This window comes from Onychostoma macrolepis, chromosome 10 (assembly GCF_012432095.1).
Source record: "Onychostoma macrolepis isolate SWU-2019 chromosome 10, ASM1243209v1, whole genome shotgun sequence".
NCBI classification, from domain to species: Eukaryota; Metazoa; Chordata; class Actinopteri; order Cypriniformes; family Cyprinidae; genus Onychostoma; species Onychostoma macrolepis.
Genome location: NC_081164.1, coordinates 4,041,844 through 4,057,211, shown reverse-complemented (window position 1 = coordinate 4,057,211; position 15,368 = coordinate 4,041,844). Strand labels below are relative to the sequence as shown.

Below are 15,368 nucleotides of genomic sequence, written 5' to 3'. Positions count from 1 at the left end.
TGATTTGCCAGTGCATGTGTGTTAGTGCAGGTATACAAATTTAACTGCATGCATGTAATGGTGAGCTATTTAAGCTAAATGCTTTATGTCTCGTCTTTGTAACTCAAGGGAGACAGCATTCACTGTTAGAAAGCATTGATATGCTACTGAAGATTTTCAGAGTTCACTGCCACTGGCAGTGCTATTTGTATTCAACATGTAGACCAATCTCCATATCCTTTAGGCCACATTGATTCATATTGGAGAATGCGTTGGCAAGTTGAGAGATTTTTCTGAAGGGATAGTAAAAAAAAAATAAAACAGATTAAAAAAAGTCTTTGCGATTTCCGTCCATCTGTCAGTCAAAGGTGTGGTGGGATTTTCCTGGTTGGTACTGTTTTGTGATACTTCATACCTTCTTTGCGAGTATTCAGTTCAGGATTTCCAATTTAAATGCAAATTTTACAGGACATCACAAGGAACCTGAGACGGGTGCAAAAAATCATTCGGCACCAACGATGAATTATATATTTTAATTAAGCAGTGAGGGAAATGCGTCTATTCAGCAGCAATGGCCATAAATAAGAAAAGAATAAATAAATAAGACAGGAGATAAAGACGAGCAAAATGGGTCTCATTGAGCAGCGTTATTATAAAATCTGCAGTGCCATGGGATGTCATTAAGAAAAGAACCCTGAGCTGTCAGATATCAAATGTATTGTTCTCTAGTTTGATGGGCTAAATGCTACTTATGGCCTCCAGAAAGTGGAGAATTTTTGAAGAACTGACAGAGAGATACAATTTTAATTTCACTCCTGTCAGTCCATTTTTTTTTTTTTTCTCGAGTGCTGGAATAAATATGAAGTGTCAGTCAACAGACTAAAGTATTTCTCTGCTTTACTCAAGAATCTCAACGGAATAGAGGAAAGCTTTGGTTTTATAAGCGGTGATAATTGAAAAATGGAAAAGTGCACTAAAAATACTGAAAGTAATTTTGGACATACTTTAAATTTGGATATACTAATCAACTAGTTTAACGTGACAGATTTATCAACTGTACCCTCTAAAGATATTATGCTGTGCAACAATATTTGAGTAATATCCAGACATATGCTTGATTTTAGAGGGTTTATTGTCATCTCTATGTAAATTATGACCTCATGCAATGTTTATGATGGATTTTTGATGAATGACACACAGAGACAAACAACTGCAAACACGTTATTCAGCGAGAATGTACAATATTGACTTTAGTCTGCGACATTGATCAAACAAAGAAAATAGTTTGCTCTCTCATCTTCACACTTGTGTGTATGTGAACCTTGTGTTTAGTGAGTGACGAATGCTGGGTAAATACGGCATGTTGATAAAAGACACCCTAAGTATGCAGACCCATGAATCAGAACATAATAAGTAGCTGACAAAAGCTAAATATCCACAATATTAAACACCCACATCAATAAAATTATTGTGCAAATATTATATGCACATCACTCCCACTTACGACTTCGACGCCAGCCAAGACAAGGACGTTCTTGCCAGCAAAAACAATCAAGAACTTTTGCTGCAGTGTGAGCTAGGTTCTCCACAATTAGTGAGACGGTGTTGTGATTGCTATGGTAAATATATAAATAAAGTGTGTATACATTTCCTTTAGCAAGTTAACCATCCTGATAATGGGGCGTGTTATAATTTCCTGTTTAACTTTAATGAATAACTACTGTTGGGATCATGGGAAACAATTAAACAAGTGAGTATACAAAAAAATAATGCCTGTATTCCATCCGTGGCTTTATGTGTGCATTCATCCAGAAGAAAGTTTTTTTTTTTATTCTCCGGTTATGAATATTCCCTGTCTCGCTCTGATGAATGCCTCTCTTTGTGTTTGTTTTAACTGCAGGCTTTTTTTTAATGTTTTACATTCTGGTGTGCTTAGGGAGACAAATTGATTTCCTGACCCTAAAATGTGTTGTTTTTGGTCTGGATTTCAAATGTTTCACTCTGAAGTCTTCCCATAGGAAAGATAATCACCAAAGGGATCCTTTTAATATCTCAATTATTTCTCCTCAACGTAAATGAAATTAAATGGAAGTCTTCTCCTACTCAGATATTCCTAGATTCAGATTTCCCAGTAATCTCACAAATGTCGCCACTACGGTTATAGGTGATCTTAGCAATGTCTCAAACCGTGGTAAGATTAGCTAAGATATGAAAGTCTTTAATCAGAGATCTTATTATGAACTCAATTCGCCAGTTTTTCCAAAACCAAACTTCAGCTACACATTCTGCACCTAACAGCAGGCAAGGGAGTTTTTGAAACTCAGTTGAAAATGGTAATTATTTTTTGCAATTCTGTTCGGTGCCACTTGTGGTGCAGAAATTACAAACGGAACATTTAAATTAAACTGGAACTCTATTAAAGTTGCTGTAAGCGATTTCAGCAAACTTCCAATGTTTTGCTTACTCCAACCACATGTCCTCTCTCCAAAACTTTGCCCTCCAAAGGCAAAGTCAGCTTGATGTCTCTCAAAAACCCATGAACACTCAAAATGATTGGCAGGCCTAGAGTATTTCCGATTATAGATGTGTAGGCTGTTTTGCTGTTCCCAGTTTCACAGAAACAGTTCAGTTGATTGATCAAGACACATATTTCAATGATATACTGCATGTAAGGTAGTGGGAATATATTGGCTGTATGTTTGAGTGGCCAACAACATTGGCTCAACCAGTGAGTTTGGAACGAAACTAATTGTCAGGTCTTGAAATGTGTGTGTCACATATGGAAGACATACAAACACATAGGGCCTACAATTGGCGGTACTCCAGGAACCAGGTTAGGAAGCATTGTCCCAAGTTGTGAAATAGCAATCATTGATCAAAGAAGTTTGTGTGTGGAGAGGGTGAGAAATAGAGAAAAAAAGAGAGACAGAAGGCCAGATGGAGAGAGACTGTGAAGGACTTTATGATGGTCAATCCTGGATCCAAACAGTCTGGCATTGTCTTTCCTTCCTCCTATTTCTCATCTAGGTCTGTCTATCCCGCAGCCAGTTGGGCAGAAAGAATATCAGTCCCTGAGGACATTGATTCCACTGATGGGATGCTATGAAGTAGGGAAGAGAGAGAGAGAGGGACGGAAAGAGAGAAGTGGGGCGGGGAATCAGGAGGCAGAGACACTGGAAGAAAGAAAACAAGCGAGTGAGAGAGAGAGAGAGAGAGAGAGAGAGAGGGAGGGAAGGAGGAAACTGTCCTCATGCTGTCTTGGCATCGGTGCCACCCAGTTTCTCTCGGGCAGGCCAGAAGCCTCACGATCTACCTCTGTGTGTGTCTCCGCAGATGGCCAACATTGTGACGTCCTTCTGCTGTGTGGTGCTTGCAGCCGTGGTGGTGGTTTATGCCCAAAGGCGCAGCCAGCAAGGTAAGTCTACATTTTGGATATTTCCTCCATCTGTTGCGGGTCTCCTTTGTATGTGTTTGTAAAGGAGCAAGATAATTTCCTAATGAGATCAGTTAGATCTTTTGTAGATGAGAGATCATTTTGTTCTTTACTTGGTTATGTGTCCTGTCTTCGTTCTTTTTACTTGTCATTTTCTTTGCATCTGTCTGTCTGTCGGAGTGGAACAGAGAAGTCACATTGTGAGCAGAGGGTCAGTATCACCTGACTGTGGGGAGGGGTGTATGAATGTGAATGCTGTTTAACGCATGGCCTGGCTGCCCGGAGACACAGAGACTAGCCTGTCACTGGGTCAAAAACTAGAGCTCCAGAACAAAGCAATCCTCGGAGTGCGTATGAATGTGTCTAAGTTTGGACCAGACATGTTATCTTGCTGGCTGTGATGGGTTCTCTCATGCTTGGGTGAATAAGCAGCTATGTTGTTTCTGCATTCCAATTCAGTGTCATTTTGTGAGACAGCGGGGTGGAAGTGCTATCGAGACATCCTTGTTTCGTTGGAAGCTACTACTTTAAAGCTATTGTCATTTTCTGAGTTATTATTCAAGCTGGGTACAACAGCATATTACGCCGTTTCCTAACCAGGTGCAACTCAAGTTTCCATCAACAAGTAATTTATCTGTCCATGGTGAAGGCAAAATGCCACACAATCACAGCCAATCAGAACATATTTTATGGCGCTTGCACACTGGAGAAAGTGTTTGATGGAACGTAATGCATACAACACATTTTAAGGGTTTGGAAAGAGTGAGACAGTTTCAATTGAAGAAGGAACAGCTAATTGGATGAACTGACTACATCATAGTGCATTGCAGCAAAAGTGTTTGGTCGCATGGCAAAATATCATACTTTAGTAGACTTTAGTGTTTAGTTCTGCTCTTGGATTGCTACCTTCCAGCAGAGTTTATCTCCAACCGCAGAACCTGATTTTACCAAGTGCCAACATCTTTGTTAACCCTGGAACAACATTGTGATTAACCAATCAGATCTGAAGAACCAGTTTATAGTTTTTGTGAAGTTTAGCCTTACAATCAGTGGTTGGTGCTTATACATCAGTGTCATTCATCTATTATTTCCTCTGATTTTAGGGATTACTCATGGTTAAGGTTAGGTTTAGGTGTAGGGATATGGTCAAGACTAAACTTTTGGATTAAAATGATGTTCCAGGGTCAACAAAATATGCTAACATAGGAACACATCTAACTCAGCAAAATTAGGAAGTGCATCTCCAGCCCCATTTAAATTCACCTGAACCAGCTAATCAAGGTTTTATGAATAACTTAGAAACTTCCTGCCAAGTGTGTTGGAGCTAAACCTTTTATGGATATTTGCTCTTTAGGAGCACAATTTGGCTCCCCTGCTTTATGTCCTTATGATGCCCTATCTCTTTTGAAATCAATGGATTCAAAGCATTCTCTGACGCAATGCAAAAAAATAAAATAAAAATAAATAAAACTTGAATCTAGCTTTGGATAAAATAAAATAAAAAAATTTTAAAAAGCGAAACAACCTTACTTTTGGACTGTCGATGAACATACTTCTACTGAACCTTCAACTAGAACTTGGAATGGGATGAGAATGGGATGAGGTGTAGTGGTTAAAGACCTGGTCTTGTAACGGAAAGCTTGTACCACCATTGTGACTCTGATCTAGACCAGGAGTGCCCAGTCCTGCTCTTGGACAGCCAACATCCTGCAGAGTTTAGCTCCAACCCTAATTAAACCCACCTGAACCAGCTAATCAAGGTCCTCCAGGCAGGTGTGTTGGAGCAGGTTAAAGCTAAACTCTGCAGGATGTTGGCCCTCCGAGAGCAGGACAGGGCACTCAGAACCTCAGTGTTTTTTTTTCCCAGAGGGACTCATTTGTACTATATATTATACTTGAAGTCACTTTCAATAGAACTCTCAGCTAAATGACTACTTACTAAAGAAGATTTGCCGACCCTATGCCAGACAAAACTGCAGATGTAGCTTCAGTTGGGAACACTGTTTGAGAGTGATAAAGCATCTTCTTGGATGTCTCATGCTGTTGTCATCCCCCCCACACCCCTGTGGCGGCCCACATTTTGTTGAAGCGAGGCTCTCACTAAAGCTGATTACATCGCTATAATGCCTAGTCATTGGCATGTGTTTCTTTGGCAGGGCAGTTTGATACGATGATGTCATGGTGGGATGACATCACCACGTCATCCATCAGCAGTGCTGCTTATCTGCTTCCACATGTGTTCTGATTGGTCAGCCGATCATGTTTAATCTAGACAGCAGTCATCACAAACACAAGCCATGCAATGCCAGTTAAGCCTTTTGCATATGCATCCACACTTAAAAGTGGCCTCAGTGAACTCTAGTATATAGACAGACGGAAATACAGATGGACAAACAAAAAATACGCAAAAACAGAAAAGAGAATTGTTATATTACAGTACACAAACATGAAGAGTGTACACATACAAGATGTCTGCTTAATGCATCATTAGGATAGGTATAGTTGTTGATGAATATGTTTTGAAATGAACCAAGACACATGCAGTCAGTGACTTAATGAAAAATATTTCTTGTTGACTAATTATGACAAAATTATATTTGACATCTTGGAAAGTCTTTATTTTTATTTAGTTTATTTAGCCGTTAGTTTACTAATTATAGATTTAATAGCATGCCACCTTTTCTTAGAAGCATTTTTTTTTTCTTCTGGAATCTCTGTGGTTTTATTTATTCATTTCTTTTATTTCTTTTTTTTTTTTTTCTTTTGGGCAAAGCTTGATACTGCACCATATGTTTGTTTCAGTGACAAACTGTCAAAGCATCCTAATTCAGCTTCAGGTGGCTCTCTTCTCATGCATTAGAGCATTACAGCTTTGTAAACCTTCCAAGTTGTGTTAGTGTAAAACAGGGGCTGTTGCTGGCCATGATTTTCAAGTAAAGTTGAAGACCAAATGGTGTTCCAAACAAAGATTTCAGGTTCATATAATCTTGTCAATCACAAGGATAAGGGTGTAAACCCTGGTTTTGCCAAGAACAAAGTGTTCCTGCATCAACATCTTTTGTTAGTCGCAGAAAAACATTCCAGGCAAACAAACATAGTTTTAACCCTATCTATAACCCATACCTAGACAATAACTACCTAACCTAAAAGCAGATTGAAATGATAGGTTAAGAATGTCATTCAAGCTCCATCACCTCTTGCATTCCATCTAAAAATGGATGTGGGATATTCCTAAAATGTCTGACTTCCGACATTACACTTACTGGATGCTCATGAATGGCATGCTATTGTTAGCTTTGCAGGTGTTTCAACAAAGAAGCCTCCTTCCATCCTAATTTCACAAGATAAACAATGCTATATAATGTTATCATATGTTCTGCAGGTGTATGATTATAAACATAGCTGATCATTTACAGTGTTTAACCCACCTGTCTCCGCAAACAGTTGCTAAGTAGGTTTAATAATCACACCGTGTTGGAGCTTATTGATTGGTACCGTACGACCACATGTCACACAAAGTTTTCAAGTTTCATTTTTAGTGGTTTTCTATTTTTTTCTTTAAAGAAAATTCCTACCGAGTTGAATGGAACTCAGCATAAGCCTAAACCTATTAACAGTAAACAGTGTGCTTTGTTTTCCATCTGCTGATACATCTTGTACATACAGTAGTTGAGTGTTTGTGTACACTTCACTGACCATGAACTTAGGTGTATGATCCCTGTGCACTGCTGCTGTAGACCCCACAATGATGAAATTAATGTAACACACAGTATGTGCTAGATGTAACGGCACACGTATGGACAACTGAAGTGCAGTACACTTTCGACTTTTCTGCATTCTCCTTGTACATCATGCACCCCAGACCAAAATGTAATTCATTTTGTATAGTTTAATTCCGTAACTTAAGGTATTACAAAACAGAAAGAGTTCAAAAGTTCATTTGAAATATAAATGGCTTTGCACATGCTTTACACACTAACTATGGACACTGGAAAGGTCAATGCTACAGTATGTAATTTTAAAGTTTTTGATTGGTCATTTGTCCTTCAATCTCTCTGAGTTTGCCTGAAGGGAGTGGGGCTTATCATCAGTGCGCAATTTGCACAGGGAGTAATGAGAGTTATAAGACCTCAATCTTAATTCCCAAACAACTAAAATAAAGTAAAATACACAACTGCATTGTTTTATGCACTCAAACACACTGTACAAATAAACAAAAATACTTATTAAAGATCTCTGTGTGAAACCAATGTTAACAGCGCTAATTGCGATTAGCATATTAGCATGCTCAAACCCTTTGTGGAAGTATCTTTTTTCATATTGTATTTATTTATTGTGTGAAATTAACAATGTACATTGGTTATATTAGTAATTAAGCCATCGTATACAGAAAAAAAAAATTAGCTGTTATTTTTTGGTGGACAGTTTAGTAATCCTTTAATTTTTGCCATCTATTCTGTAAATACAAAAAGCCTGTTTAGACATTTAGCTCACTTATATTTCGAGTATATTCAAATATATTTAGTAGGTAAATCACCATAAACTATATACTTACTTGAAGGCAATATTGTTGAACGTAATTTTACAATTTGAGACTTTGCACCTGTGTTGATGTCAACGTATATCATTGTTACATGAGTTTCTTACGCATATCACTGAGAATAAATAGTATGATATATAAGCATGTAAACTAACAAAATAACATATGTGGTGCCAGTACGCATTTGGCGCAGTTTTTGTGTAAGATTTATGTAAATAGAATGTTAATAATAATGTAAAGTACCTAGAAGTAGTTTTAATTTCTATATGAAATATACTGATTTGGTTATTTTTCTATAATGGGTTGCACATGATTAAATTGATTTTTCTCTCTCTCTCTCTTTCTCTCTCTCTCTAAATCTGACATCTTATTTAATTGGTTAATATCCGATTTGAGTGAGAACCGCCTACATTATATTCAAAGTTTGTCCTAATTAAACACAAGATTTAGATGTTTTACACATAACAGAAATAGGAATAAGTGGTAGAAATGTAAACCGTATCCTTTTGAACAAAAAATTAAGACAAAGTCTAGAGATATTTTTAAACTGGAACTAAGAACACAATCCAACCCCATCCCTCTATCTGAAAAAGACAGACAAAGCCATGCTTTATGTCATCAGTCAGTGAGATTGAGTCCAGACAAGCCCATCTCTGACAGTTTAATTATTCATGAGACCCTAAGTGAGAATGAGAGCAAATATATTTCAGAACATCCATTGTCCTGGTCACTTCCAATCCGGCTCAGTGTGGAGAGGCTGTTGAATTCAATCTATCACTTGTTTGTCTCTAGTGGCCTAAAGGGCCTCACAATACACAAGTACCCTGTTTGATGACGAATCTGTATTGAGTATAGCAATGTGGAATGGATAATGTTGGTGAGTGATGTGTCTCATGTCCAGACTTGCTGGATTATGAAGCTGGCACACAAATCTAAGGCAAATGGATGATTTTCAGATATTTGCATTTCAAATGGGTGATTTTAAAACCAGGATTAAGATGTTGTCTTTGGTTGGTAATCTGTGATTATGGTTCAGGCAAATGGATGAATCATTTGGAAGCCGTCTAGCTGTCCTCCTTAAATAGAAAAAAAACAGACTCCCTTTGGGGTGCAAGTGTGAATTTCATCAACAACTTTGGCTTTGTTAGAGGTGTGAGAGTGTGTGAGCATTGCCTCCCTAGAGAATTTGCGTGGATTTTATGGTGCAATTGCGCATTAATGTTTACTTCAGAAGTGTGAACCATCACACACGCTCATACCTTGAATCGGCAGGGGGTGAAGAGACAATAAAAGCGAATGTGGTGGCGATTTTCAAGCACAAAAAGAAGCTTGTGAAAGAAGCCAGGTGCATGAACTGCTAACACCGTCAGCAGCCTTCAAAATGCATATCTCTTTCACTACCATTTTCAAGGTGCTCTAGCACCACTTCAAAGATTTAAACTAAACACATCTTACATTGGGCATCAGACGAGGAAACGAGCTTCAGCATTTCAACATTTGCTTGTTGAACGTCTAAAGGACTGTTTACCTCGGAAGATGTGCAAAAATAAACCTCTCACAACAGTGTATAAATCATTCAAACTTTCCCCTGTCAATAAAGTTCCTTTTCCCAACATCAATCAATGCTTAAGATGTTCTCCTTGGAAATCCCGACACGGAAAGCATAAAATTGGCATGGCTACACACGGCGCTGAGGAAACAGCTGTTTTGTGTGAAGCTACAGATGTAGGTCGTGTACTTCCCTTCCGTAGTTGCACTGTTATCCTCCTTTAATTAAACTGTGGAAATGAGTCAATAAAGGGGAATCTTGTGAATCCTGTCAAGGGCAGTCCAGAAACAAAGTATGTTTTTAATAAGTAAAAATGCATATTTATTCATCAGATTTTGGGGTGAAATATGAGTGAGGAAATATGCATGAATCTCTTCAATATTTCTTCAACTTTAAAGGGTAGCTTATCCAAAAAACAAAGCAAAAAAAAGTTGTTTTAGAACTTCCAAGACTTGCTTTCTTCTGAAGAAAATATAGAAAAGATATTTTGAGAATTGTTTTTTTTTTTCAAGATTTTGACCAACATTCTTCAATAAATTTAAAATTCAAGATTTTATTGTTTTATTTTATTTTATTTCCCCCACAATAGAAAAATAAATACATTTTAAAAAAATTAAGTTTGGAAAGTCATGAGTCTGAGTAAATATTGACAAAATGTTCATTTTTGTGTGAACTCTACCTTTAAGTACAAGAAACTATTTGATCTTTCTTGTACGAAGAGAACAGAAAAATAGTCTGTGAATCATCATTTATAATGTGACAGTGTTATATTAACGATGATATTTTATTCTTATATCTGTGGGAGACAGGAAGTTGTGTGTCTTTACTTCCTGTCTGATTGCATCTCTGTACAATCATTTACATTTTAGACATTAAAGCTTAAGACAGCATTCTAATTTGAAATTAATAGCATTTCAAGTTAGCATGTTGCTAAGATAACAGCTTGATACCCTAATGAGAAAAAAAATGCATTTTGCACTTGTTGAATTGTGCTCTGGGATTGCTGTACTTTGCAAGTAATGCTAACTTACAGTTCGGCCAAAATTTGGGCAAAAAGTTAGGCTAAAATGCCTTAAAATACTGTTTTGGTTGGCCGCTCACTAGGTTTTGGAACAGAGCTTACGTGTCCATCCCCTTGGTCATGAGCCAAATAGCATAGCCATTCTAGGATTTTGTGAGCTTGCTAATGGGGAATGTTTACTCATGGAGGTCAGCGCAGTTCTTAATATGTATTCGGGCACTGGGCTGGAAGTCTTAATGGAGCTGCACAATGCATTGCAGTCTCAGCGCTCTGCTGTGTCTAAATTTATCTAATTGGCGAGGCAGAGTTGAACTGCGGATCAGACTGCTGGATTTGTGAGAGTTCATGCGTAGTGTTCTTGTTCAGTACAGTGAACACTGCTTGACAAGAGAGAATCTAGTATTTTTTCTCCTTAGTGAGATCAAGAGAGTTTCCAAGAGATGAGCGGGATTCAGTTTGCAGTATTCTGTAAATTATCTTGCTAAGACTTAAAATCCCTAATTGTATCTCCTAGTTATGCTGCTTGTTAGTAGTAGCGCTGAAAAAAAAATAAAGATGTCATATAAAGATGATAAATTTAAGATGTCATTCCTTAATTAGTCTGTGTATAGGAATTAATTAATTAATTTATTTAAAATCATTGAAGACCAAGACAACCATCAGTCATATAAACAATCCTAAGAAATGGGGGGTTGCTAAAAGTTTTGTGGTCTTTCAAGGACATACATATATATTCTCCATGTGGGTGTAGCCTTTAAATTTTATTCAAAATTTAGAATTCCCTGTGCTAAGACCATCTAACTGCCCAACTGGCAAAATGATCAAAGCTCTAATAGATAAAAAAAAGCTTTGCAATTTTAATGAACTTCATAAAGTAAAGCACACACCTAATGCTGCGCTAGCAGTGATCGTGTTTGATTCAGACGGCTGTTAGTGATTGTGCCTGGAGAATAAGTGATACATTAAGACTGTGCCTAGACATGACTTGATTAGACTATGCAATGAACTACTCAGTTTTTCCAAGACCAAAAATAATTATCTCCCAACTTGTATATTATTGCTTTAGATGGAGATTATTAACTCTATTCTCTTGTTCATTATTCCCTTACTCCCTATAAACAATTGGCAGCTTCCTTCGGTGAGTCTCTATAGAGCATTGCACATCTTGGCATTTAAATTTTTGCCCGTTCCTTTTGACAAATTTGCTTAGCAGCCATCAAGACAGTTTGTGAACAGCAGTTTTTGAGTCATTTCACACATGCTTAATTGGATTGAAGTCTGGACTTTCACTGCTGTTAAGCCACACCACAGCAGCTTTTGCCCAATGTTTCATGACTCTGTTGAAAAATGGATTGTATTTATCCTCAAGAGCTCATCTGCTGATAGCGACACATTTCCTTACAGGATTTTTCCATCGTTAGCTTCATCCAGTTTTCCTCATCTTTATGAGTTTTCCAATTCCTGCCGCAGAGTAGCATCACAAAAGAACAGAGCTCCCACCACCATACAGCGCTGTGGAGTTTTCCAAGTGTGATGTGCTCTGTTCGGTTTGTAACACTGAGGTCTGAACGTTCTTATTTGGATCTCAAAGAACATGTAATCTTCCTCCAAATTGTTGAGACAAATATTATATTATAAAATTATAACATTTAAAAATAGTATACAAATACAGTTAAATTGTATAATTATTTATAATAAAATAAAATTATATATATATATATATATATATATATATATATATATATATATATATATATATATATATGAAAAAAAACTTTTGAAATGTTTTACTTTACATTTAATTAAATAAAAATAGAATATTGTGAAAAGTTCTTTTTTGTAACTTATTTCAAATAGTGATACTTTCATATATTCTAGATTAATTACATGTAAAGTAAAACCAACCATCAGTATTTATTCAACTTTAAGGGTAGTTTATCAACTTGTTTTAGAACTTCCAAGACTTGCTTTCTTCTGAAGAAAATGAAGATATTTTGAGATTCTTTTTTTTTTTAAACCAAGACTTGACCAAGATTTTGACCAACATTCTTCAAGAAATGTAAAATTCAAGATTATTTTATTTTATTTTATTTTATTTTATTTTATTTTATTTTATTTTATTTTATTTTATTTTATTTTATTTTATTTTATTTTATTTTATTTTATTTTATTTTATTTTATTTTATTTTATTTTATTTTATTTTATTTTATTTTATTTTTATTCCCCACAACAGAAAAAAAACTAAAAAAAGTTTGGAAAGTCATGAGTCTGAGTAAATAATGACAAATAATATTTTTGTGTGAACTCTGCCTTTAAGTACAAGAAACTATTTGATATTTCTTGTACAAAGAGAACAGAACAGTCTGTGAATCATCATTTATAATGTGACAGTGTTATATTAACGATGATCTTTTATTCTTATCTCTGTGGGAGACAGGAAGTTATGTGTCTTTACTTCCTGTCTGATTGCATCTCTGTGAAATCATTTACATTTTAGACATTAAAGCTTAAGAAAGCATTGTCTTATGAACTTATTTCAAAAAGTTAAACTTTCATATATTCTAGATTAATTAAATGTAAAACATTTAAAAGTTTTTTCTTCTTTTTTAATTTTGATGATTAGAGGTTACAGCTCATGAAAGTCAAAAATATAAATTATTCGAATATTTATTTTGATCAATTAAAAAAAAAAGATTTGCAAAACAGAAAAGTTCAAGTTCATTAAAGTATGTTCATTTATGCACTCAATACTTAGTCGGGCTCCTTTATCACAAATTCCAGCATCAGTGAGGTGTGGCATGGAAGCGATCAGCCTGTGGCTCTGCTGAGGCACTATTGAGCCTTCAGCTCATCTGTATTGTTGGATTGACTGTTTCTCATATTTCTCTTGAAAATATCCCATAGATTCCATATGGGGTTCAGGTCAGGCATGTTGGCTGGCAATCAAGCACAGTAATATCATCTTCAGCAAACCACTTGGAAGTGGTTTTGGCACTGTGGGCAGGTGCTAAAGTCCTGCTGGAAAAGGAAATCAGCATCTGCATAAAGTTTGTCAGCAGATGGAAGCATAAAGTACTCCAAAATCTCCTGCATTGACTTTGGACTTGATGAAACACAATAGACCAACATCAGCAGACGTCACGGCACGGATCTTAACAATGAAACTGAAGTAGCCTGCCTTAAAGTAAAAAAAATAAATAAATAAATATATAAAATGTGGTGATTGTTTTGAGCTAGGCAAAATTAAGCTCAAATTGTCATCACAGCATCCTGCCTGTTTGTTTCTCTTTTTTTCTTTGATATTTTTCTCTCTCTCTTAAAACAGCGTCTATAGCAGCACATCAGTGCATCTCCCAAGGCTACTTCATGGACTATCCAGACAGATGTTTAAATCACCCACACTTCCAAACAGATGTTTTTGTTTGTAAATAGAAACTAATCCAGAGGACATGAGCAATACATTTCTGGTGTGGACAGTGTGTTATTTCCCTGTTGCCGGTTAACTGTGGATGCACCTTTAGTGGGAAATTAAATGCCTAACAGATGCAAACGGGGAAATCAAATCTGGGGTCTGTATTGTGTAAGTAAAAAGGTGTGTGAAGGTGCACATGCAGTGTTTGAAATTGTGTCCATTTACCAATCACTCGCATAATAAACAATGCCACATAATGTGGTGGCAGCCCCTCTCGCCTTCTGTTTACTAATTTGTGTGTACAAATGAATAGGTGTGTGTGGCATTGTCTTTTGATGTCTTACCTGTTTGATTTTGAAAATATGTAAATCTGTATAATAATAATAATAATAATAAAAGCAACATACAATAAAACACATAAAAGTTAAAATATGATACAATACTTCTAACATAATATAATTAATATTTTGTAATATTATTATTAATAATAATAATAATAATAATAAAAGTATCATAAAAATGTACTGCTTATCAGATAATAGTTGATTCCATGAAGATCTAATGAATTTATTTATTTATTTATTCTAGTATGTAATAACATTGGCTACACCAATAGTATTATTTTAGGGGTGCAGAAAATATTTCACCATTAAGTATAAATATATTTTAGGTTTAAAGGGTTTTATTTTATTTTATTTTATTTTATTTTATTTTATTTTATTTTATTTTATTTTATTTTATTTTATTTTATTTTATTTTATTTTATTTTATTTTATTTTATTTTATTTTATTTTATTTTATTTTATTTTATTTTATTTTATTTTATTTTATTTTATTATTTTATTTTTATTTTTTTATTGCTAGTAGCAACACAAACTAAAATTAAAAATTAGAAAAAATAAAAGTAGAAATTTAGTAGAAAGTAGTAGAAGTAGAAAATATTCCTACAGCCCATTTTATCCTGCCACAAACATGTACTTTGTTACTATATATATATATATATATATATATATATATATATATATATATATATATATATATATATATATATATTCTTCTTTTTCTTTTTCTTTTTCTTTTCATAATTTATTGTATTTTGAATTACACATTGAATTGGGTTGCATTTTAGGGTTAAAGGAAATGTCTGTAAACTCAATGGATAATGTCCTGGCAGTGCATTTGATAGAGCCAGACGTCGACTAGTTAGACCACTCAAATAAACAGAGTAATGTTTTGAAAGTTTGTCAGTGTTTACACTCTTTGGGGAAATCAACGTATGAATGGCTTACTCATAGTTGTCTCTGCACATTCCACAGAGAGAGGAGAGTATTTTAAGACCAAAAATATTACACACTTCACCTTTAAGGTGCAAATCCGCCTAAACCTTTTGATCCTTTATTGTTAAAGTGCATTACTGCTTCACTGCATGCACA

The 15,368-nt window shown here is 35.4% G+C and overlaps 1 protein-coding gene across 3 annotated transcripts in view; it reads left to right on the top strand.

Annotated features, from left to right (window-relative positions):
- Positions 1-15,368, top strand: part of cntfr (ciliary neurotrophic factor receptor) — a 206,143-nt gene that overhangs the window by 72,202 nt on the left and 118,573 nt on the right. For all 3 annotated transcript variants that reach the window (XM_058789387.1, XM_058789389.1, XM_058789386.1), the window contains one exon: positions 3,313-3,394. In XM_058789387.1, the coding sequence (XP_058645370.1) occupies positions 3,313-3,394 (82 nt within the window). The remainder of the gene's footprint in view (positions 1-3,312; positions 3,395-15,368) is intronic.